The 23,480-nt window shown below is 38.0% G+C and overlaps 1 protein-coding gene across 5 annotated transcripts in view; it reads right to left on the bottom strand.

The window, feature by feature from the left end:
• MAN2A1 (mannosidase alpha class 2A member 1) overlaps positions 1 to 23,480 on the bottom strand; it is a 165,385-nt gene that overhangs the window by 14,123 nt on the left and 127,782 nt on the right. For all 5 annotated transcript variants that reach the window (XM_073888998.1, XM_025866876.2, XM_073889008.1 and 2 more), the window contains 4 exons: positions 12,813 to 12,946; positions 9,867 to 10,008; positions 7,555 to 7,688; positions 403 to 597 (listed from right to left, as the gene is read on the bottom strand). In XM_073888998.1, coding sequence (XP_073745099.1) covers positions 403 to 597; positions 7,555 to 7,688; positions 9,867 to 10,008; positions 12,813 to 12,946 — 605 coding nt within the window. The remainder of the gene's footprint in view (positions 1 to 402; positions 598 to 7,554; positions 7,689 to 9,866; positions 10,009 to 12,812; positions 12,947 to 23,480) is intronic.

Genomic DNA, 23,480 nt, shown 5'->3' with positions numbered 1-23,480 from the left:
AACTGTGCAGGGGGTTAGGGGCGACGAGCCTCCCCCCCACCGGAGTCAAAAATCCGCATGACTCTGACTCTCCAAAACATAACTACTAAATAGCCTACTCTTGAGTGGAAGCCTTACTGGTAACATGAACAGTTGATCAGCACATATTTTGTATGTTATATGTATGTTACACTGTATTCTTATAATAAAGGAAGCTAGAGAAAAGACGATGTTAAGAAAATCATAAGGAAAATATATTTTCAGTCCTGTGGTGTGTTTATGGGAAACAATCTGTGTAAGTGGACCAGTGCAATTCCAGCTCATGCTGTTCAAGGGTCAGCTGCAGTTCTTTCTGCTTCTCATCCCCTTATATCAAATACATTACAAAAAAGTAATTCTTTATAGATACATTTTGGGATATACCTTTGACTGTATTGTCCTCAGATTAACAAGATGAATGTCACAAGGCAAAGATGACAGTAACGGAGAGAATTCACCTAGCAGCTGAAGGGTGGGCACGGGGATCTTTTCTGTCATTGTAAAGACAGGATGATTCAGGAAAGAGGAAGTTATGTGGCTAACGAGAGAAGGATAACTGACCGACTTCTTTTCTTCTTCCTAGCAAGAAAAAACAGAAATGCTTAAAAGTTATATATATGCAGTTTTTACAATATTAATGGAATTACCTGACAGGGCTTAAAGAGAAAAGAAATATAAACATAAACAAATATTTTAATTTTATTATGTTTTGTAAATAACAGTCTTAGCCAACACAGAGATTACCAAGTCCATTTATAAGCAATACAAGAAAATGAACAGTGTCCACCTAACTCATGTTTAGAAAGATCTTTTTTCCATTGCTTTAGTACTAAAAATCCTGACAACATTTTCCAAAAAACATTTTAGGACAAGGTATAACATTTTATGGAAACTCCTTCTCAACCTGCAACAAAATTCTTAAATAGAGGGGTTGGGATATTCACACATCTTGCACATCATCAAATGTGATCTCTTCTCCCTCATGGGAGAAGGTTTTACCCACCATATCCTCATGGTTTCATTTATACACTCAACTAGACCATAACATCTTGTAGTGATCTGAAGCTATGCTCGATACATGTTACCCAATGACAGGATTTTTTGGGAAAAAACTCTCAAAATAAATAAGGTTTTTAAAATAACACAGGGCGTATACCTAGATCATCTGTTAAATTTGGTAAATCACTACCACTGAACTGAAACTGTTAAATTATGTTATGCAATAGTTAGTACATATTTACCTAGTACACAATTATTTAGTAGAATTTAAAAGTACTTTAGTCATTGCTATGGTATATACTTAAAGACAAGTGGTTCGGCATGTTCAAACATTAAATAAGTCTGCCAGGGCTGGGGATAGGCATATGGTAGATGATACACTCAATTAATTAAATCGATGACTAAGTAGAATCTTAACCAATAATGCCTAAGGTATAAGAGCACACATAGAAAAACAATAAGAAGAGAAAGTAATTTATGTAGAAAGGTTTTTTCATCAACAGTGACATGTGCAACAAATTTAATTTTGTATCTTATTTTTAAACTGTCCATTTTACTGGTATCCTCTGATTTTGCATCCTTTTTGCAATACAGGGCTCAAATAAAAGGCTTGGCTACTTATCTGGCTGAAAAGATAGGATTTATAGGAGATACGGGGCTTAAAATTCGGAATGTCAGATTAGCACTGAACAGAGGGTATTGAGCAAAGAGTGGCAAGCATCTTGCCAGCAGCGAACTGTAGATGTCATTACAATTCAGACTATGGAGAGAGAAAAAAATTAAAGGCAGTAGAGGGACACTGCATATTAAGATACTGACTGATACAAGGTCTAAAAGACTTGTAAAAAAAATATGCACCCATCCCACACTCTTTTTTTAAAAGAAAGATTACATAAAGCATATATAATAATATTCACCAAACAATACTGAAATTTAATGCATGTTGTTGAATACTGAGGGAACAGTTTTAACTGGAAACTTTAAATGTACTCCAAGATCAAAGGACTTCATAATCTAGGTCAGGATTGCTGACAAAATCACTTTTCAGTAATAAAAGATAAAAGATCCCAACAGAAAAGAAGACACCTGCCGTATCAGAATCAGAAGGCATTAAGTCCATTCTAGGTCAAGTAACATTCAGAAAAAGCTCTCTGGCTTTGTTCTATGCTCTTGGAGGAATCCCTAGACACTTCAGTGAATAGGTGGGATACTTCTGGATGGATTATGTATACCTTTCAAACAGTAATGTGCATATACTCTTCCTCCCAACCACACCAGTTCCCTTGACTCTCAGTGCCCCCCATCCCCAACCTACCATACATAAAAATGGCGTGGGGAGCTTTAAACATAGATCCCTGAACCCTAACCCAAATCTACTTAATCAGAACTTCCAGGGGGGAGCCCTAGGAAGCCAAAGCTTAACAGCCCCCAGAGTGAATCTCAAATCTCCGTCACTCTGACACAGCTCTGTGGACACGTGCTGGGAACCATCACCCCAGACACCCTCCCAACCTTGTAGAAGAAACCGCTGCCTTTGGAATCAAATGTCTGAGTCTCATCCTTTAACTAGTTTTGAATTAAGAAAATGATTCAGACTCAGAAACATGTTAATGATAAGTCTCGTCAAAGGAAACAATGTCATGACTGTAAGTGCTTCGAGAATTCAAGAACTGTGCCATTTATTGTCCCAAGTAGGGTAAGGAAGAGAAGTTTAGGGAAGATTTGTGGTTCAGAGCTATAAAAGCACCACAAACAAATAACGCTGCTGGAAGCTGGCCAGGCAGGGTGGGACAAAATCTCACAGAAGTTTCCACGATTCATGCACTTTCTTAAATGTTTACAGCAATGAGGGGCTCGACAAGATATTTAGCTGGTGAATTATCACTTTTTGATTAACCTCCTGGAAAGGTAATCTTTTAACTGTAACCTTTATGATAAACCCAAAGCTTATAACACATGTTTGCTATAGGAAATTTTAAGCTGTAAATGAATTCCCCAGCTTGTAGTAACTAATATACTACTGTAAACATTATTTGGTTCCTTGTGGGTTGGAAGGCTTCAAGCTGTTCAGATCTAGCTTTCTCCTTGCAGCCTGTATGAAATTATAAAGAGTTTCTAGCACATTCTGATCCAAACCACACGAAGTTGAGATCTCCATTGGGTTCCAGCCCTTATTTTATAAGTCAGAACTTCCTGCTAGGCTCCATGGTGTTCTTCATGAAGCCCATTTAAGTTATCTGATCCCTAAACATCAAAGGTTTCCATCCATCTACATCAAAACTTGCTAAATAAATTATCTAAGACAATAAGAGATGATATTTTGAGTTACTTTGGCTTATTCAGTATGACCTGATACACGGTGGGAACCTGATAAATGTTTTTCTGAACTTAATCTATCAACAAGTAAATGTAATATAAATAAAGGAGAGAAAAATAAAGTAGGGGAAAGGATGCGGTAAAAGACAAAAGAAATAATGAATGAAAATATAATGAATCATAAGATATAGAAATATATCTTATTTAGTGCAGAGGTGAAGCCTGGTGATCTGTGAGCTAAATTTGCCTATAGATAGGTTTTGGTAGGTCTGCATGGTATTAAAAAGTTGTCTGTTTTTTGGCCAACTCTCAAAAAAAGAAAAAAAATCCAGGAGATTTCACACTGAAATTGTCAACAACAACAAAACTCCCCAAAACAGGTAACTTTTTTTTTTAAAACCCAAAACACTGGAAACCCAAGTCACCCTGGGCCCCCATATTCCCTCAAGTGCAGCTGAGTTGTAGCTCCTTGGTGGGACGTGTCCTCACTCATCACAGAGCTGGGGTCACCTCACTTAAGCGTTTGCCCTTAAACGTGACCAACCTCTCTCATGCCATCACTTTTCTGAGCCCTGTAAGCATTTGAGCTTTTCATCCGATCTCTCCTAGCTCCTTTTCCTGACATGTAAAGAACTGGTATCCACAGGTAAAATGACACAACTGTAATACCTGAACACTTCCCAGCACTCCTAATTCCTGGTTCAATGCCCGCTACCTATAGCAGTCTTCAGCAGGAAGGGATACGGAGTAAACATCAAAGAAAGAAAACCTAAAGGGTCAATGCTAAAGAGACAATTCCCACTTTCCACTTCCGTTGGTCATTACACATGGATGAAGTCTACCTCACATAGCTACAGTAACCCACTGGGCATCTGCACATCTCACAGCGATCATCATTCCAGTCCTTGTTCTCACTGCCTCCCTGTGGAACACTCACGAACAGGATTCGGTTCCACTTAGTCACCCAGATCATTCCTCCCAGCGGCTCTGGCAGGCTGAAGACTTTCCACTAAAATGCCTTCCTGTACAGAGACTGTCTCCTCACCATGGTTCCTACCATCGACATTTTAAACATGAGAGTCTGAGTTGAAAATAAAAACACTTTCTGTAAAGTTTAAGTTATAGGAGATGGAACATTCCTTAATCAAATGTCTTTTTAATCAATTGCACTAGAAATTAAAATGTATTTTCTCTTCTCTAGTTCATTTTTTATTTAAAAGAAACTATTGATTTAAGTCCAAGAATCTATAGTTGAGCAAAAAGAAAAATTTAACCAACATAGGATTATGAAAACATTGGATCAAATTTCAATCAATTACTATCCAAGGAGTTTTGAAAGGGAATAAACAAATTACTTCACTTCTAAGTGAAAGCTTTATAGATCTGACATGAAAATGCTTATTGCCAGAGTTAACAGAAGCTTTGCAAATTAGTGTCTATATAGAGAGAAAAAAAAATCATAAAAGCCAGCGACATTTTCGGGAGGAGAAAAAGATAGTAGCTGCCAGCACTCAGACAATGATTTTCCTGTGCAGTTTTAGTCCTCAAATTAAGCTATCTTGTCAGTAATTGATTTAAACCATGAGTCCCAAGAACTGGTTTAAATCTTGACATCTAAAAATGGATATTAAAGTCTTTTTTCCTAAAAGATTCTAGATACTGAAAGAATTCTTGGCTTTAATGAGCTGTTGCCATTTCATTCAATCAACTAGTGTTTTATTTATAGAATAGCTACCACAGGCAAGGAGCCCTGTGGGGTACATGAAAATGAAGCAGGCAAGTCCCTGGAATGGAGCAGGGGAAGAGAACATGCCGAGTATGACAAGGCAGTAAAGCAGGGGCTGGGATAAATGCAGTGGCACAACGCACTATTACAGCTCACTCACTTATGCATTTGTGCATTCATTCATGCAACACATATCGGGTGCTTCCTCTGCTAGGAACAATTCTAGAAGCAGAGGAACATGGCCCCCACTCTCATGAAGTTATGGTCCAAAAGAGGAGAGAGACAATGATCAAATATAATTTATGCACGGAGGACAGATGCGCAATTCTGAGGAGACACTGAGGATGGTGATCTGGCCTGGTCAAGAAAAAGCAGTTGACCAAGGCAGCTTTGACCTGAACTGTTATGAAGAGTTCCCTGGGCAGAGAATGAAAACTCAAATGCAAAGGTACTGTGGGCCCCAGGTGCGTGGGGAGTACTTGGGACTGAAAGAAAACCAGTGGGCCTAGAGCAGAAATAATGCGAGTCCTGCTAGATGAAGCTGGGGGACAGGCAGGGCCCAGATCATGAGGGGCTCTTCAGGCCACGGGAAGGATTTTGGCTTTTATTAGGAGAGCAATGAGAAGACATCTGAGGGTTAAGAAGGGGGCAGTGAGGTCAGATTGAATTTTGAAAAGATGAATCACTTTGCTTACTTGACTGAGACCAAATATGGCAGCAAAAGAAGAGCAGAATGATTCAGGAAACACATGATGTTTGTTTAGATGATGGTGGTCGAAATAAGCGAGTTTATAGATTTGAAATATTTAGGCAATAAGATAGCCAAGCACTGGGGACCATTGTTTTAAGAAAGGGGCAGGCAAAGGAGAAGTATCAATGAGAGATGACTCCTATGTGTGTGGTTCTGGATGGAAGGTGGTGCTAGTCCCCGAGAGAGCAAACACTGGAAAAGAGCAGGTCTGGGGGGAAGGGAAGAGAGATCATGAGAGTGATCATGGATATGTCGGGTCTGAATAGCAGGACACAGCAAGGTAGATAGGTCTGCAGGTAAGAGGTGAAATGTCATCTGCATAGCGGTGGTCACCAAAGCCACGGGAGTAGGAGACATTGAAGAGGGAGAACATATAAAATGAGAAAAGGAGAAGGCGTGGGGCCAACCCTTGAGGACTCTGACATTTAATGGCTTAATTAATAACCATTGGAGAGATAAGGAACCACTTGAGAGGTAGGAGGAAAACCAAATGAGCACGGCACCACGGAAGCCCTGACTAGACTGTCTTCTAAGAAGTGACGTGGTCAGTGTCAAATGCTGCTGCAAGGTGAAGTAAGACGGTGGATCTCGTGACACTGGCAAGGCTGTGTGTGTGTGTGTGTGTGTGTGGATGGAGGAGCTAAAGCAAAGCTGAAATGAGTTGAGTGTGACATGGAAGCAATGAAATAAACCCATCTCCCAAACCGGCTCAACTGGGTGTGGAAGACAGGACAGGAGAGCAGGGCAAATGGAAATGAGTCTGCGTGGACGTTGTTTTTGGTTTTTATTTTTAATAGGAGAAAATGAAGAGTGTCTAAAAGCCTTCAGAAAGGGTTTCTTTCCTAGGGGAATGTCGGCTCTGAAGGGCAGGGAGAGAGAAGGAGGATGATCATGCTGAGATCATGCTGAGGAGGGCGCCGGGGTATGTTGCAAGGACAAGCGGAGGTACTGGCCTGGGAGGAAAGGAAGGTAAAAATGTCTCTACTGCAACATGAGGGAAGAAGGAAAGGGTGGGAGGAGATGGTTGATACCTAGAACCGAGAGCCCTGTCAGATGTGAAGTCGATGGTGAGGTCACCAGCTAAAAAGAGTAGAAAACATCTGAAATGGGTCAGTGAAGAAAGAAGGAGAGCAGAGTGAGGAAAAAAAAGGCTGTGTAGAGATCATCTGAGGTGGGAGATCAGTAAAGCATGGAGGACTGTGATGATGACTTTTGTGTAGCCTTGAAGAGGCGTATTGTCATGTTGGTTTACATCCAACTGAGCTTGAGCCAGATTTTTTAATGGAATGCTGGGGTTTTGTTTTGAGAAATGAAAACTGAGCAAGAAGATAGACAAGTAAATCCATTTTCAATTGAGGAGTCTAAGACTAGAATAAGCACACTAAGGTTTCCAATAAATTTACTAATCAAACTTAATCTCCTAAGTATGTGGTTAAGTTCTATTCTTAAATTCAACTCTTATTTTCTTTCAAAATAATTTCAGAAAATCTCACCCAAACTGATTCCTTAACATTATTTTACATCTACATAATAAGCAAAAATAAAAAATAAGATGACCTAAATGCAAATCTGACATATGTGTAACTGAAGTTCTCTTTTTTGTCAATATAGGCTACACCTATTATAAAGATATCTCAATCCTGGGAACGGTAAATCATAAAAAAAAGTGGACATTCATAATTTCAAATTTTGGGTGGCAAAGAACAATCAACGTAAGAACGTATGAGTTATTTTTTTTTCCTACCATATTCACAACACTTCTTTTTTCCAGTAGTATTCGAAATAAATTAGCTGTAACCTTGTTATCATGGACACCTTGCTCAAGGCCGCGATTATCATCTTGCATGAGTCTTCGATCCATGATAACTTCAATCTGACCTAACAAACAAACAAACAAACTGGCCAGAGTTATTTAATACAAACATCCAGTGAGAATCACATAAGTTTAGGCACAGTACTGATTTAAGCCAAGGAGACAGATCCATACAGCCCAAAGTACCAAGGGCTTTCTCAAAACAGCTAGTACAAATGCAAAAAACAGGACTGTATTTCCATTCTTCTTCATTAATGTCTGGTAAAATCTGGTAAGAAATTTAAAAATGAGACAGATCAAAACTTAAGTGAAATTTAAAAAGAATTAATCTGAAGAGTAAATTATGTCCTCTAAAATTTTTAGTGGTAGCATCTGGAATTTAAAAACATTTACAAGGTTCATTAGGAAACATACATCACACATGGAGTAACAAGGCAAATACAGATGTGTAGAATCTAAAAAGGATTTGAAAGACAGTTTAGGTTACTTGATATCTGGTGATTCTCTGAAGAAACCCCAGGATTTGGAGACTCCCAGCACGTACCCCCTTCCCTCCCTGGTATTAGGTTAGTGGCATCAACTATCCTCTCTCCTCCAGTTCAAGAAGAGGTCATATTCGGTTCCTTCACTGGCTGTGCAATAATTCCACACCTCCTCTAGTTTAAGTTGTAAGCTAAGAGTTAGGCTATGAGAATACAAACTAAAAAAGCCCTGTCTAAAACAAAGCAAAAAACCACCCAGAGCCACAGTCATATATTTACACTAAAAAAACCCTAGTCATACATACTTAAAAATATATGCATATTCATCCATCCACTCATTCACATTTGTTATAGTACTAAATGCTCTTTTGGCATAAAAGAGCAATACATAAAATATTTTAATAACTATTATTTTTATACAGTCAATCCAACTCTGTTTAGTTCTTTCTTCTCAGTTTAGGTACCCAGTACATAAAACTGCCAGTGATGGTCAGAATTTTCGTTGTTACTACCTCCAAATTTATTTTAGAACACAACTGTCTAGAATGTGCTCCTCAGGCACTGGGACAAACTGGCCATCTAGAGCTTGATCACGTCACACCCAAATGAGTACATCAATCTCTTGGCAATTTCTCTCTTCTCCCTGCCTCCAAATGTTAGCCCTCATAACACGTGACACTCAGTAAATCTCCTGGGCTGTACTCAAATTGTTCTTCTGTTTGTAGGTACTCAAATGCTAGGGTGCTTGGCTGTCTGTAGCAGGGGCACCTGGGCCAGGTGTGACTCTTGAGCCCCCCACTTTTAAACCTTGCCTTAAATTCTCAAAGCTGGGTCCTTAAATAGGGAACTAGACATTAGGACTGGAGCAATCATGGACTAGACAGTTATGTCACTTCCCTTGATAAAGGCAAGCTGAGAAATAAAGCTCCTCTGCCCCTAAACCACATTTAGGAATTTTATGTGAAGTTGTCCAATCTATAAATAGTTGACTTAATTTTTTAAAAATCAAAACATATGGAGTGCCTGGGTGGCTCAGTTGTTAAGCGGCTGCCTTCGGCTCAGGTCATGGTCCCAGGGTCCTGGGATCGAGCCCCGCATTGGGCTCCCTGCTCCACGGGAAGCCTGCTTCTCCCTCTGCCTACCACTCCCCCTGCTTGTGTTCCCTCTCTCGCTGTGTCTCTGTCAAATAAATAAATCTTAAAAAAAAAAAAGGAAAAAAATTAATCTGTGTTTATGATTTCTCTCTCCATCTTGTTCTATCTTTTGGAATCCTTAAAGTTGTGTCTGTCACCTCTTTATCTGCCTAGCTGTATCATTTCAACTCCCTTTCTTCTTTTGGATGGAAGTGCCCTAGAAGGATGTGATTCAGAGAAGGACCTAGGTTTGAACTGTTAGGTCCCGCCTTTGGGAACTTAGGCAACTCTGGGAATTTCTAACTTTTATCTCAGCTCCCTCTCCTCTTTGGCTTTGCGGAGAGTTTCCACAGCCATTCTATTATGACAACGACAGAGGCTTGTGCAAACAATGAGCTATCAGGAGAGAAAAATTAATCTTTAAGAAGCAATGGTTTCATGGAGTTTTAGGTCCCTCATTCTTCATCAGAAGATTGAGGAAATACATTATTTTATGTTATTCTCACAAAACCAAAATTAACTAATAGCTGGTGTCTGAAGATGATAATTAATACATATGACCAACAGAAAAATTATACAAATGGAACTGAAACTTGTAAGAGCAAAAAAGAATCCAAACAATACGTACCACTTTTCAAACTTGAAACCCCTAAAGACTGAGCAGAAAGTAGTGTCAAGCGATGCTTGGTATCCTGTATATAGGCCATTGTAGTCATCGGATAGACATTTGCTTGAAGAGGTAATTTGCTCATTGTCATTCTAGGCTGAATCTGTAAGGCCAAACAGTTCACTTTAAAGAAATCAAGTGATATTTACAGATGTATGTTAAAAATTAGTACTGACCATAGATGACTTTTCTTCCAAAGAGAAAAAAGTATAGCTTCCTTTCTTGTTCAAAGGAAGAGCTAATTTGGGAATTAAAACATTCTTTCAAACAATATGAAAAAAAAATAAGGAGGATCTTAGAAAACTTTTAAGTGAGAAAGGTAGAACTTATCCAGGTTTTTAAAATAGGCATTCCTATTTAAATTCAGAATAAAAATCCTTAACAAAAGTCTTCTAGCTTTCCAATATTTGCATAAAACAAATTATAAAGGTATTAAGTATTCATTTCTCATCTAAATCTAACATACTGCTTTTGTAATGAATGCTAAGCATAATAGCTCTCTATTCCCTTTCAAAAAATATCTCTTATAATTCTTGAATCAGTTTTAACAAATACCACAGATCCCCTCATTAAATCCTCTAACACATTACATTAAAATAATCAAATTCATATTTATATTTAAAAACTCTTCAGTGCTTATGTTTCCTGTTTAGTGTCAATGTAGGTAGTTCCATATTTTAATTTTTCTTGGTCTAGCATGTGAATGCATGAAATACATTTTTTTGTTTTTTGACCAAAAATTCACTAAGCTGGTTGGGGTTAAGGAGACTCCCTCAAACCGCAGGAGGAAACATCAAACAGAGACTTCGTTATGAGGTATCTTTTTCACACCACATAAAAATGACATCTCTCCTGTTCAGCTCATGCAAGTCTGACATGACACTCAAGAAGGAAACGAGTACAAAGTTACTGTAATAGTACTGAGTGCCCATTATAAGGAGGCAAAGTACTGGGCATTCACAAATATGATCTTTAACCTTTACAACAACCCTGTAGTGCATCCTTCAACTTACTGGTTGTACTGAATAGTGTCCCCCAAATTCATGGCCACCCACAACCTGTGAATGTGATTTTGTTTTGAAATAGGATCTCTACAGACATAAGGTATAGTGGATTAGGGTGGGCTCTAATCCAAGGGCTGGCGTCCTTCTAAGCGGGAAATCTGGACACAAAAGGACACACATGGAGACACAAGGAGAATACGACAGGGCCTCTGGGACAGCAGAGGCAGACAGTGGAGTGATGGGTCTACAACCCCATCAGAAGCCACAACAGGCAAAGAAGCGCATTTCCCTAGAGCCTCTGGAGGGAATGTGGCCCTGAAGACATCTTGGTTTTGGACTTGTGGTGTCCAGAACTATGACAGAATCAATTCTTGTTGTTCTAAGCCACCCAGTTTGTGGTAATTTGTATCACAGGCCCAGGAAATTATGAAACTGAAGAAACAACTGCAAAATGTTAAAAAAAAAAAAAAAAGAAAGAAAGAAAGAGAAAAGAAGAGATAGTTTCAAAGAATTTTCCATTTCTCCTTTCCAATCCTGACCTTCCCACTCAAATTAACTTGTATACTCAATGAAAAGGACATTCACACTGTCATGACTATGGGGCTGCCATCCTCATTCCCTACCTGTCAGTCTAGATTTCTAGTTTTGCCCAAGGACTACTCTTTCCAAGGCTTAAAAAATGGCCTATTTTAGAAGCAGAAATACTTAGGTCATAAATTTAGAAATTTATAAATTTAGAAATAATATTTTCCCATTTATTCAAATGTCGATCCTGGAAAAGAAAATTCACATTTTTATTCACTTTCACTGTTTTTTTTCATTCATGTATACACCCACACATACAAATAATTGCTTCTGTAAGATTTTAAGAAAAGAGTTTCTTTTGTACACAACGAAAATGAATCACCACCATAAAGTCGGGGCTTCATTTGAAAACCAAACAGCTGTGGTAGAATTAACATGTAAATTCAAAGTGTATAATGCAATTTTTGTGCTTTGGAAAAGGTTTAAATTTAACCTTTGCAGGAAATTGTAGAAGAGAAAATTATCACAATCCCTTCCACTCATCCCAGTTGAAAATCAGACAAAGTAAAAGCATTTGTTGTGAAATTATTTCTATTCACAGCCAGAAATTTCTAAAATGCTAATGTCTCAAAAACATGCCAATGTTTTTAGTAGTATTTTTCAAAGCTACGTTGTCACACACATATACTTTGAATATAGAAATTTAAGTAACAATCAAAAGGGCCCTATTAAATTAGAGAGCTAACAATCTGAAAAAAATTGAGTCAATTTTCTCATTATTATTTCAAACTATTTTGTGAACATTTTGATTAAATACATACCTACCCACATTTCTAAATATATATGTGCTTGTATTTCTTGGTCTACGTATATGTACACCTGTGTGTACAGAAAGGTAAATACACATACATTATTGATAAAAAGAGGGGAAGAGTTTTCCTAAAATTTAAGAGCCCATTATTATATTATACATTTAAAAGTATGTATGTAATAAACTAAATACACACAGACCATTTCTTTATGAAGGGAAAAACATATACTCCACCAATCCCTAATTATATTTCCTTTCTATTAGATAAATTCAGATATATTTTGGTGTCAAGGCATTTAACATGCAAATGGTCACCAAATCTGCCTTTGAAAAAACTACATCTGTAAATCAGATGTTCTACAAACCAATCTCTCAAATATCTGTTCTAACTTTGGAAACCTGGTTGAATACAGAACCTCTAAGTACCTGTTAAAATTCAGTTTTCCTTTAGAAATAGTTTGTAAACTTAAGCATATTTTTCAAAGGATCCGATATTAACTGGCCCATTACCATATATAAAAGTTACACACTAACAGCTATTACTTAGACATTTTAAAGGAAAATTACCTGGTATCCATTCAGGTCAGTATAAAATTTGTTTTGGCTGTTTATGCTAGAAGAAATTCTCATTGCAATCTCACGATTATGTTCTTTTCGGATGTCCACGATATTGGACACTTCCACAGACTGTCCATCTATTCCTAAATTTTAAAAGAACATATACGTTAATAGAAATTTATTGCTCCACTTTTCTTATACTGTATAGAACTTCCAAAGTGACATACATTTTCCTTTTTCCTATTCCTATCTTCACCATTTTTCATGTTAACTGTGCCACTGTTCACCTTTTTCTTTTCTTTTTTTTTTTTACACTGTCAGACGGTAGAAAACATTTACTCTGGAGCGCATGTAACTCAACAGAAGGATGGAGAGGTTGGGATGAGATAAATGCAGATGAAATATAACATGCAAATGATTCTCCAATGAGTTCTGGAGGGAAAAGAGGACGTTAAATGAGAAAAGGTCAGCCCCGCTCTAGGCCAGGCCGCCTGTCACGTGTACGGCCATTCTCCAACAGAGCCATTCGAGCCTACTTCTTCACGGCTAGCATTCCGCACTGGAAATCTGAAGCAGTGAGATCTACACTCTGTTGGTTCAAGAGACAGTCTATTATTGCCCATGATCTATAATCTAGGAAGAGACACGAGATCCAATGAGATGATTTATGGCTAAAATGGATATTATCATATTAGTATTTGTGGAGTATAATCTGGAGAGCGCCCCAGAAGTTAAATCAATTTTAATTGAGTTTGGTATCTCTCAGGACCTCTTGTTATGGAGTGATTCATTTTGTCCTTTGCTATATAAAGCAGAGGACAGCTTGAAGAAGTCCCAGATGTATCAAGTATTTTTTTGGATAAGCCTAAAGCGTTCACTAATTTCTGTCTGTCATGCCACCCTAACTATATCTTCTGGTCCTGAGTGAAGCCTTGGGTCTATTTCCGAGACGGAGAGGGGAATTATGGCGAAATCCAACACTCCTAATACAGACTGAGTAGAAGAGATATTGGATCTTCTACGAAATCAGGAAAGCAAGCAATCAAAAGAAGAAAGACTGGCCCTATCCTATTTCATATGGCAGAAGGTTTTTAAGGTTCTAAGAACCCTGGACACGTACCTGCAGTTGTCAGTCATTACCCACCAGGCCTCACACACACTCTGTCACAGTGTGCTGATCACCAGCACACTCTTTAGACAAAGAGGGCTATGTAAAGAGAAAGGGGAGTGGGAGAAGGGAGTATGGAGGACTTTTTCTGGAAGCCAAGAAGAATCCCCAGGGCTTAGAGAAGGTGAAAGCAAACAGTTAAAGGAAGGAAGTTTGAATTGGTGGGACTTGTGGAAAATAATGAAAATGCAGCTAGCTGAGGCACTACAGGTTTACGTGAGAAGTACACCGGAAATTCTAAGACATAAGTAGTAATATGCTGACAATACCAAATGGGTGGAAACCTCCATCAACAGAATTTTCAGAATTCTCACAGAAGTTCTTTTCTGGGAGATGTTACTCTTTCAACTCAACAACCTCAGAGATGACTTCAGTTTCTTACTATGTTCATAAAGCTGTGATGAGCAGTGTGACCTCATGTGTGGGGGGTTAGAAGGTCCTTTTCTTTTCCCTCCCACTTTATGGCCAGTCTGAACCACTAACCTCTGCCCTGTAAAATATACATATAACTTTCCTTCTGACAACTACCAGATAGCTGACCCAAATAGCTTCACTACTACCGGGAAGTTAAAAGAAAAAAAATCACATCCACTGATGCTAGAACAACGGTATTTTCTTTGACTAGGAAATGTATTACTTTCGATGCAAACTTTCCTTTCAGTAGGTTTATGTCAACTCAGTATCTTTCAAAGCCAATGAAATGTATATGGAATTTTAACAGACAAGCTTCCACAAATGAACCAAAGATGCCAAAAACACAAAATACAGCACTAGGGATGAAGTCCCCCATGAAGCATTCAGGAGAACACTTCATCTGCTGGAGGCATTCGTGGCTGTTTAGCACCGCGTACGTTTTCTCCTCTCTAGACTGGATATTCTCCCAGGGGTCAATAGAGTACATGAAATGAAATAAAGTCTTAACAAAGGAGAGTGTCATTAATTTCAAGTCATGTATCTCTGGAAAACATTTACAATAAAACATGCTTCAAGAAAAAATAAATAATTTCACATTACCTCTGGCAATAATAAATTATTTCTGTTGAGAAAATGATCTTTCTTGAGCTCAGTATTATGCTCAGATCCTGTTGTGGCAACAAATGCTTAAGTCTCCTTTAAAAGGAGCCTCGATGTCCATTCACAATTCAGCAAGACATTAATTTAAATTCTGTGCCAGGACAGGCTTTTAAAGTAAGATCAAACCTAATATACTTATTATGAACAAACCAAATAAATCTTATAATGGTAATCAAAGCAAGGAGGTATCCCTGAGTTATCAAAGGTAATTAGTTTTTAAAGAAGAATCTATGTGAGGGGGATTAAGGACTGCTACCTTTTCCTACTCTAGGTCAAGAATTCCCTAAGGTGTGCCATTCCCAAAGAAGCTCATGGGATTGAGGGGAGAACTCCCTGGGAAGCATAGGTATGAAAAAATAATTATGGGACAGGCTTGCCAGAATACAAAACTTCTTTAAAACAATCCGAAATCTTTCTTTAAAAATGTCACAGTCACTTTAGAAGCCAATAAAGTAATATATACTAATTAAAGACACTAAGATCTCACTTATCTACCTAAGATGAACACTAATCACAAGCACAAGCATGTTCACTGTGCACTGGTGCCAAGGGTAGAAACATGGGAAAATAGGCTAAATGCCCACCAACAGACAAATGAGTAATAAAACCAGTACACCCACGTTTTGGACTGCTCTGTAGCAAATGAATGAGGTAGCTCTCTGCCCTGGCAAAGAAAGATATCTGATGTAAGAAGTGAACGGAGCATTTGTACAGTGTGATGAACTTTTTGCTAAAACCAAACACAATACTATACCTTTCTACAGATATGCATGCAAGAGGGGTGTGTGTGTGTGTGTGTGTGTGTGTGTGTGTGTATGAGAGAGAGAAAGAGAGAGAGGAGAGAGAGAGAATGCAAGTGATCGAGTGTGCACACAGGTATCTGATTACCTCTCTTGAGTAGTGGATAGGAACCACGCACAGATTCTAGAGGGATTTTACATTATACGTATATATATATATATATACTATAATGTCTGACATTTTTGTCAAGAGTATACATATGTATTATTTGTATACATAAATATTATCTTTTTTATTCTATTCTTTCTTAGATTTTATTTATTTGACAGAGAGAGACACAGCAAGAGAGGGAACACAAGCAGGGGGAAGGGGAGAGGGAGAAGCAGGCTTCCCACTGAGCAGGGAGCCCGATGTGGGGCTCGATCCCAGGAACCTGGGATCATGACCTGAGCTGAAGGCAGACGCCTAATGACTGCGCCACCCAGGTGCCCCCATAAAAATTATTTTAAGCATGTTTAAAAGAAGATTATTTTCTAGGAAGGCAGGGAAAAAGATGAAACTGAGTAGGGTTAGGGCCCGGGGTAGGGAGGCATCACCTTTTGATTTTGTTGCTTAGCACCAGTCTTAATGAAACTGAGAAGGGTACCCCTTCTCGTGGGGAAAGAAAACCTGGAAGGTATCTCTGACACATCGTTTGTGTGTGAAAGAAGAGGTGGATGGAAATGTCCAGGGAGGGTGTGGCTGAGGAATGCAGATGGAAAACCTGAGGCTAAGGCTCTGGGCAGCAGCTGGTGGCTTTTGGAGAATTCTGGACCTCATTTTCTTGCAGTCTCCTTTCTGCACCATCAGATCATTGTAACACCTATCTGGGCAGCTGAAATCAACCCCAACCTGCAGAATCTCAGAGTTGGTCCAATCCTCTCCACCAACCCAATCACCTTATTCTAGCAATTTTGAAATACAAAGTGTACCTTTCCAGGGAGTACACCTAATAAATCAGACACTACTCGCCATACTCAAATGCTTATAGGAGAGGCAGCAGCTTGGGAAAAAGAGCAAAAGAGAGCCAGACTCACACTTGGCAAGATTTCGATATCTTATTAGAGGTACTCAATGTGTGATTAGGACAAGTCCTTACATCAGGATGCAATAACAGCAACTGGCCCACACCCACCAAGGAAACTGAAAAGTGAAGGTGAGAACCCAAAAGAGGTGTTTAACTGAATTTGACATAGATATGAAATCATATAAAATAAGTCCTCAAAAAACCCATCTAAGATTCAAAGCAAGGTCTTCAGTGAGTATCCTTAAAAATGTAGGTTCTTGGGCAAAAATGCAAGCTTGTTATCTAATTGTTGCCCTCATTCCTTTTTCTTGAATCTGTGTCTGAGCAGAGGGGGTGACTGGAGCCATCATTTCACAGCAGAAGTAAGACAATGGTAACAATAATTGTTAACAGTAACAATAGTGAACAAAAAAAGCTATCCTGAAAAACCAGGGCTTGAAATTCTAAGTATTGCCCTTCCAATTTTGGGAGTATTTTGTTCTATATTTAAATCATCAAAAACATAAAAATACCTTTCCCATTATGTATTTACTTTCATGCAGTGTTTTTGTGAACTTACCCAACTTAACAGGAGTTTTTTTTTTTTTTTTTTAAGATTTTATTTATTTATTTATTTGACAAGAGACAGACACAGCGAGAGAGGGAACACAAGCAGGGGGAGTGGGAGAGGGAGAAGCAGGCTTCCCGTGGAGCAGGGAGCCCGATGTGGGGCTCCATCCCAGGACCCTGGGATCGTGACCTGAGCCGAAGGCAGGCGCTTAACAACTGAGCCACCCAGGCGCCCCTGAACTTACCCAACTTAACCAGGAGTTGACACTTAGGGTTATTAACTAATACACACTGCTTCATTCAATACATAATTTTAACGACAATTCTCGCAACAATGATAAATTTAGTAGGCCAATATGGAGATGATGTTTCTAAAAAAGCAAATATTATCATTTTAAAAACTGTACTCATATCTGAAAGTACCAAGAATGAAATGGTAATAACTTCCATAACTGGATGACCTTTTTGTCCATGTTGACTTATTCAACTTGCCTATCCATTTTAAAATCCAATTTATCCTCTGAGGTACTTGCTGATTTCCAGGTCTGTAAATGTTCATATTGACTATTTCTCCACAAGTGAAAATTTTAACATCTGCTTTCATGAATATAAATTTGAGTAAATTTCATTCCAAGTCTTGAATTTAAGAAAATGATGATGCACCACTTTGTTTCATTTCTAAAGCACTCGATAAATAACTACTATGACCTATCAACTTATTATGAGCGAGGCACTAGTCTACATATTTTAGGCTTTTCATTGCAGTAATTCTTAAAATGACACAAAAGTAAATGCATAATAGGAAAGGTAGAGCATTTTGATTCCATGGATTGCAACTTTTGGTTAAAGATGACACCAATTAACTACAATATACTTGAAGACCTAATAATAGAAAAAAATACACAAGAACACTGAAAGCTGTCTTTTTTTTTGTCCTAATAAGCATTGATTTTAAGAAACAACAGGTTTTTTGGAAGCTCTGTCTTGGAGGGAATACAACATCTACGTCAGTAATATTTTTTTAAATCCAAAACAGACAAGATCTAACGAAAGCACTTCCATGGGGAGTGAATAAAACAGCTCACAACACCGTAGCTTTCCTGTTCCCTTCCCCACAATCCAGGCTGGGGCTGGTCCAGGACAAGCGAGGGAAGAATGCTAGAATACTCACAATGGTCTGTTCGCATACTCTCCACACTGACAGTCACTCTGAACTTGCCTACTTCCCGCTCTCCCTAACACGCTCCTTTCCAAGGTAGCTTAATGCAGGAAGCCTGGATTCTGTGTACTCTTACTTCTCAAGTTGATCTTGCCATGGAGGCAAGCAGTTCTTCCTTGTTTCTTCTTTTCTTTTTTTTTTAAACCACACTTTAACCGTTCCTTTTTTTTTTATTATTATTTGAGAGAACGAGAATGAGAGAGAGAGAGAGAGAGTACATGAGGGGGGGAGGGTCAGAGGGAGAAGCAGGCTCCCTGCTGAGCAGGGAGCCCAGTGCGGGGCTCTATCCCGGGACTCCAGGATCATGACCTGAGCCGAAGGCAGTCGCTTAACCAACTGAGCCACCCAGGCGCCCCATCCGTTCCTTCTCTTGAATTAACAAAAAAGAATCAGTAGCATACCACTCACTCATCCTAACTCCAGTGGACGCTGAACAGAGACAATTTGCAATACTGGTGGTTTGGTTGAACTTTAAGGCTGGGTAACAAATATTTTTCCAAAACATGTGATTTTCTATTGTTTGCTTTCAACAAAACTAAAGGTGTATCTAATCAATTTGTCAGGCAGTAGATCATTAAAAATAATTGACTGAAACTCAAGTTTGACAATAGACAATTCTGTAATTTATGGACCATAACTCACAAGGAGTTCAAGGGACTGAATGACATTCTTATAACAGAACTCCTTCCATTCCCACATATTTATGGTAACATCATTTTTTTGCCTTACCTTTATAAAAACAAAAATTAAGAAGAAAATCGATACTGAAACCTATCTCATTCTAGCAATAAGTAACATTCACCGATGGATACATGAACATATGGGGATATAAAGGGTACATATGATTCATCCACTGAGAGAAAGGTTTCCATTAAAGTTCATGAAATAAATGACCAAAATGGCAATATACAGGGACTATCTTGATCAACTGTATACTACTAATAATCTTTATAACTCAATCCAGAAAAAATTTAATACTTACTTTTAGGATGATAGAATTTTTAAACTTAATATACACATACATATGTATTTCATAAGAGTAATGAAAGGTTGATCAATAACAAGACTCTCAAGCATAAAAATATTTCACTAAGATAAAATTCTGTGGGAAGTAGAATGGAAATATGAGTTCAAGGAGAAAATAAGAATGTGAAATTTGACTGTTAAAGATCTTATTCAGGCCTTTTTTAAAAATGCATGATTTGGAAATCAAATTGCTACTCACTGGATATGCTTATTTTAAAATATCAATATTTATTATATTCCAGAAAAAAACATCTTTGGCAATTTTTTAAATGTATAAAAACTAGATGTCAACTTAAATATATGTAAGAGAGAGTTTTTCAAATTCTAATAGGAACAAAGGAGTCTGATTAAAAAAAACCCCAGTTCACACTTTGTAATGTTCTTTCCCTCCTTCCTGCCTATATAAATGACATTTCTCTAAGTCATAGCATCTCAACAGCTCACTTCCTTTATCAAATCTTCCCCAACACCCCCAACCCTCAATAGCTACTGTCTTTTGTAACACTTATGTTAATTCATCTGGCCCACATCTTTTTTTTTTTTTTTTAAGTAGACTCCACACTCAGCATGGAGCCCAATGTGGGGCGTGAACTCACAACCCCTAAAATCAAGACCTGAGCTGAGATCAAGAGTCAGATGCCTAACCGACAGAGCCACCCAGGTGCCCAAAGCCTACACAACCTCCTAAGGAGACACAACACTTAATATGTGCCAGGCTTTATGGATATTAACTCAGTTAATCCTCCAACACTTCTGTGAGGTAGACTCTATTATTGTCACCTTTTTCCGGATGACAAAACCAAGGACAGAGAGGTAATAACTTGTGCAAGGTCAAGCAGCTAGCTAGTAAGTGGTGGAGCTGGGAAAGGAGCTGCAGATGACGCGCAGGTTCGTTGACTCTGGCGTCTGAGCTCTTAACCACCATACTCCCCCTATATTTCCCATCCCCCTGCCCTTCATCTGAGTTTAGTGTAACACTTATTTGTGGGGGAGGATGCTTCCCTGCCAAGAAGCTATGCTTTCAACACAGCGGCTGCTGTCAAAGAGCCCCCAAGATAACCTCTGAGTTCTGAATTTGTGTAGCCAGAATGTGCTTACAGTCCCTTAAAATAACCTCCTCTTTCATGCCTGTAGGGAATAATCAGATTCGACACATAGCTACTTATTTCAATTTTTAAAAGTTCCAATTAACAGGAAAGAAAAATCCTTAGAAGTCAATTGCATATTATGGTATTCCAAAAATGTTTTAATTACCTAAGTCTGCCTAGCCATAAGTTACTTAATGCTTTTTACTCTTAAACTAAATATGGAACGCAGTCATGGGAAAAAAAAGAGAGATTGATTGCAAACCATTTTAATATCCTCATGAATCTTTTTATGGAAATAAAAACAACTTCAGTGAAGCTCTGAGACCTTGTTTACAAGGAGGAGGACTCCAGGGATGGAAGGCCCAGATTCAACCATCCTTAGAAGATGAATTTAGGAGCAAGGAGTTAAGCACAACAGAGACTTTATGTGATACTAAGTTTTGTGAAGGCTCCTTAATGGTTATACCTAATTGGCCATCTATCTAGTCTTTCTACAGTTTAAGAAACCAAGTCCGTAAGAAATTTAAGGACAAACTCAAGGTCACTCTGGTTGGCTTCAAGGTACAACTAAGGATTCAGATCTCTAGTTCCCAATGTGATTCTGTGTTTAACTAGATGAAGTTCATTTTGACTCTCTAAAAGTCAAGGGTCATGTTATTAATCCAATCACATTACACATTCAAAACAGAGAAAAACTAAGAGACCTCTTTTTGAATGCTAAATGTGCCCACGCAAGGAAATTACTCAGTCATTGCAGCCAAAGGAAAGTCTTTTCTTCCATACTTTTTGATGGCAGTTCATTACATTTTACCTCCAGGCTACTTGCTTTCTTTTAGCAAGATCCATTACACATAGTACTTTTATAATATGTCGGTGGAAAATAGGCAAAAGTATTGCATTTAGATATTTCTCTTAAGGGTTGAAACACGGTTTACACAGATACTCATTCACTCACAAACATGTGCCTAGGAGAACGTAGTCCTGGGGGGATAAAAAACTTGAAGGTATATATTTTAACCGATCTGGAACCTGAACCTTGTGCTAGTGAAAATGTACATGACACACTGGTAACCCATAGCAACCTAATTCTTCAAAGTAGCTGTTGATGTCAGAAAACTAGGGCACCAAAGTCTAATAATTACAACTCCGAAGACAAATGAAGCCACAGCTAGCAAATGTCACTTACTGATCATGATGTCACTGCAAGGTATGCACTTATTGTGATGAAACAAATATAACATAAGGGGATACAGGGGCTCCTGCCTGTATCACATTCTATCTTCCAAATCAAGATCAACAACAACAAAAAAAGCTAAAGTAGCCTTAGTGTCATGAAAAGCTTCCTTCAATTTAATGAAAGATGATTATAGTACAAGAAAAATTAATCCTCACTTCTCCCATCTTTTCCTCCAGAAAAAATGTTATTTTCTATAAACTAAATATAATCTTTGAAAAATAAAAAAAAATAGTTCCAAAAGGGCATTTCATTAAATTATGGATGCTACAAATGGATTTCTTATTTAACCTGATAGAAGGCAAAACATCGTGTTGCATTAGAAATCTTTCAAATTCCTCTGATCTTAGGGAGCTTTTAAAGCTAGTGTGCACAAGATTTCCTCTAATTTAATATTTCTAGAAACCTTTTGAATGTAATGTTTGAGCAATAATGAAAAGAAACACAAGAGTGTTTTTTAATAGCTTAAATGATGTTAAGAGAGGACTCTAAACTGCACCTCCTACCATTTTCAGAATCTGGAGAGAACACAAATAGAGACACTAAAACTTAAATATAAAACACCAAGAAAAAAAAAACCCAAAAAAACAAAGTTGGTTGAACCTATGCCTTCCAACTCAGTTTGTTGCAAAATCAATGATGACCACACAGTTTTTATAATCTGGGAAGTGCTGTTTGATTTCTGTTTTTGATTTTGTTTTCTCGCAAAGCTTAATTGGGGCCAAAGGTTACTTTGAGGAGAAAACGGTCAAAGAGTAACTAAAATAGAGACTGAGGAATTTAAGGATACTTTATCAGGTTTGTATTACTTTAGTTTTCTTAAAAGAATATTTCAAGTAAACTGAATTTGAAACATTTAATATAGACTCTTAATAAAGACAGATATTCCATAATATCAACTCTGTTTCTTTATCCTTGTTGCTGAGAGGTAATAAAATCTTTTGCATAATTAATGGTTTAGTAACCTAATACAATTATAATATCTAATCGTAAAATATTAATAGTTTCTCTCCCCCAAGCCCCATGTTTTTCTGGCTCATAAATTTGGTACTAACAACAAACAGGCTCTATTCATTAATACTCATCCGCATAACTGCATCTGGTCAGTTTATTTAAAGGGGGCAAAATTAGCATATATCCAAAGACAGTTTAGAAAGTTAAATTCGAAAGTAGGTATTTGTGTTCTTTCAAGAAATATTAAAACACAAGCCAATCGACAAAAGCATGGAAGTTGGCTGATGTTTTCTCTATACCTAAGATGAAAAGCTATATCTTGTCCATGGATTTTGATCAATCGTCCAGATGCCTGGTTTACATGAGGCCAAAGTTTAAAACACCGAAGAGCTTTCAAGTATTTCACAGTATGGCTGCTTTGGTGCAGCATAACCAGACCCCATTCAGGCACTTTGAACTCGTCGACATCCAAACACCCTGAAGACCTCACATCTCTCTTCCTTAGGTTTCGACCAGTGATTTAATTAAAACTCCAATGAGCCAGGATCCAGACAACCT

Source organism: Callorhinus ursinus, unplaced genomic scaffold, assembly GCF_003265705.2.
Source record: "Callorhinus ursinus isolate GAN/ISIS: 27379988/994484 unplaced genomic scaffold, GSC_fseal_2.0 scaffold3, whole genome shotgun sequence".
In the NCBI taxonomy this organism is placed as follows: domain Eukaryota; kingdom Metazoa; phylum Chordata; class Mammalia; order Carnivora; family Otariidae; genus Callorhinus; species Callorhinus ursinus.
This window is presented reverse-complemented; position numbering and strand designations above follow the sequence as displayed.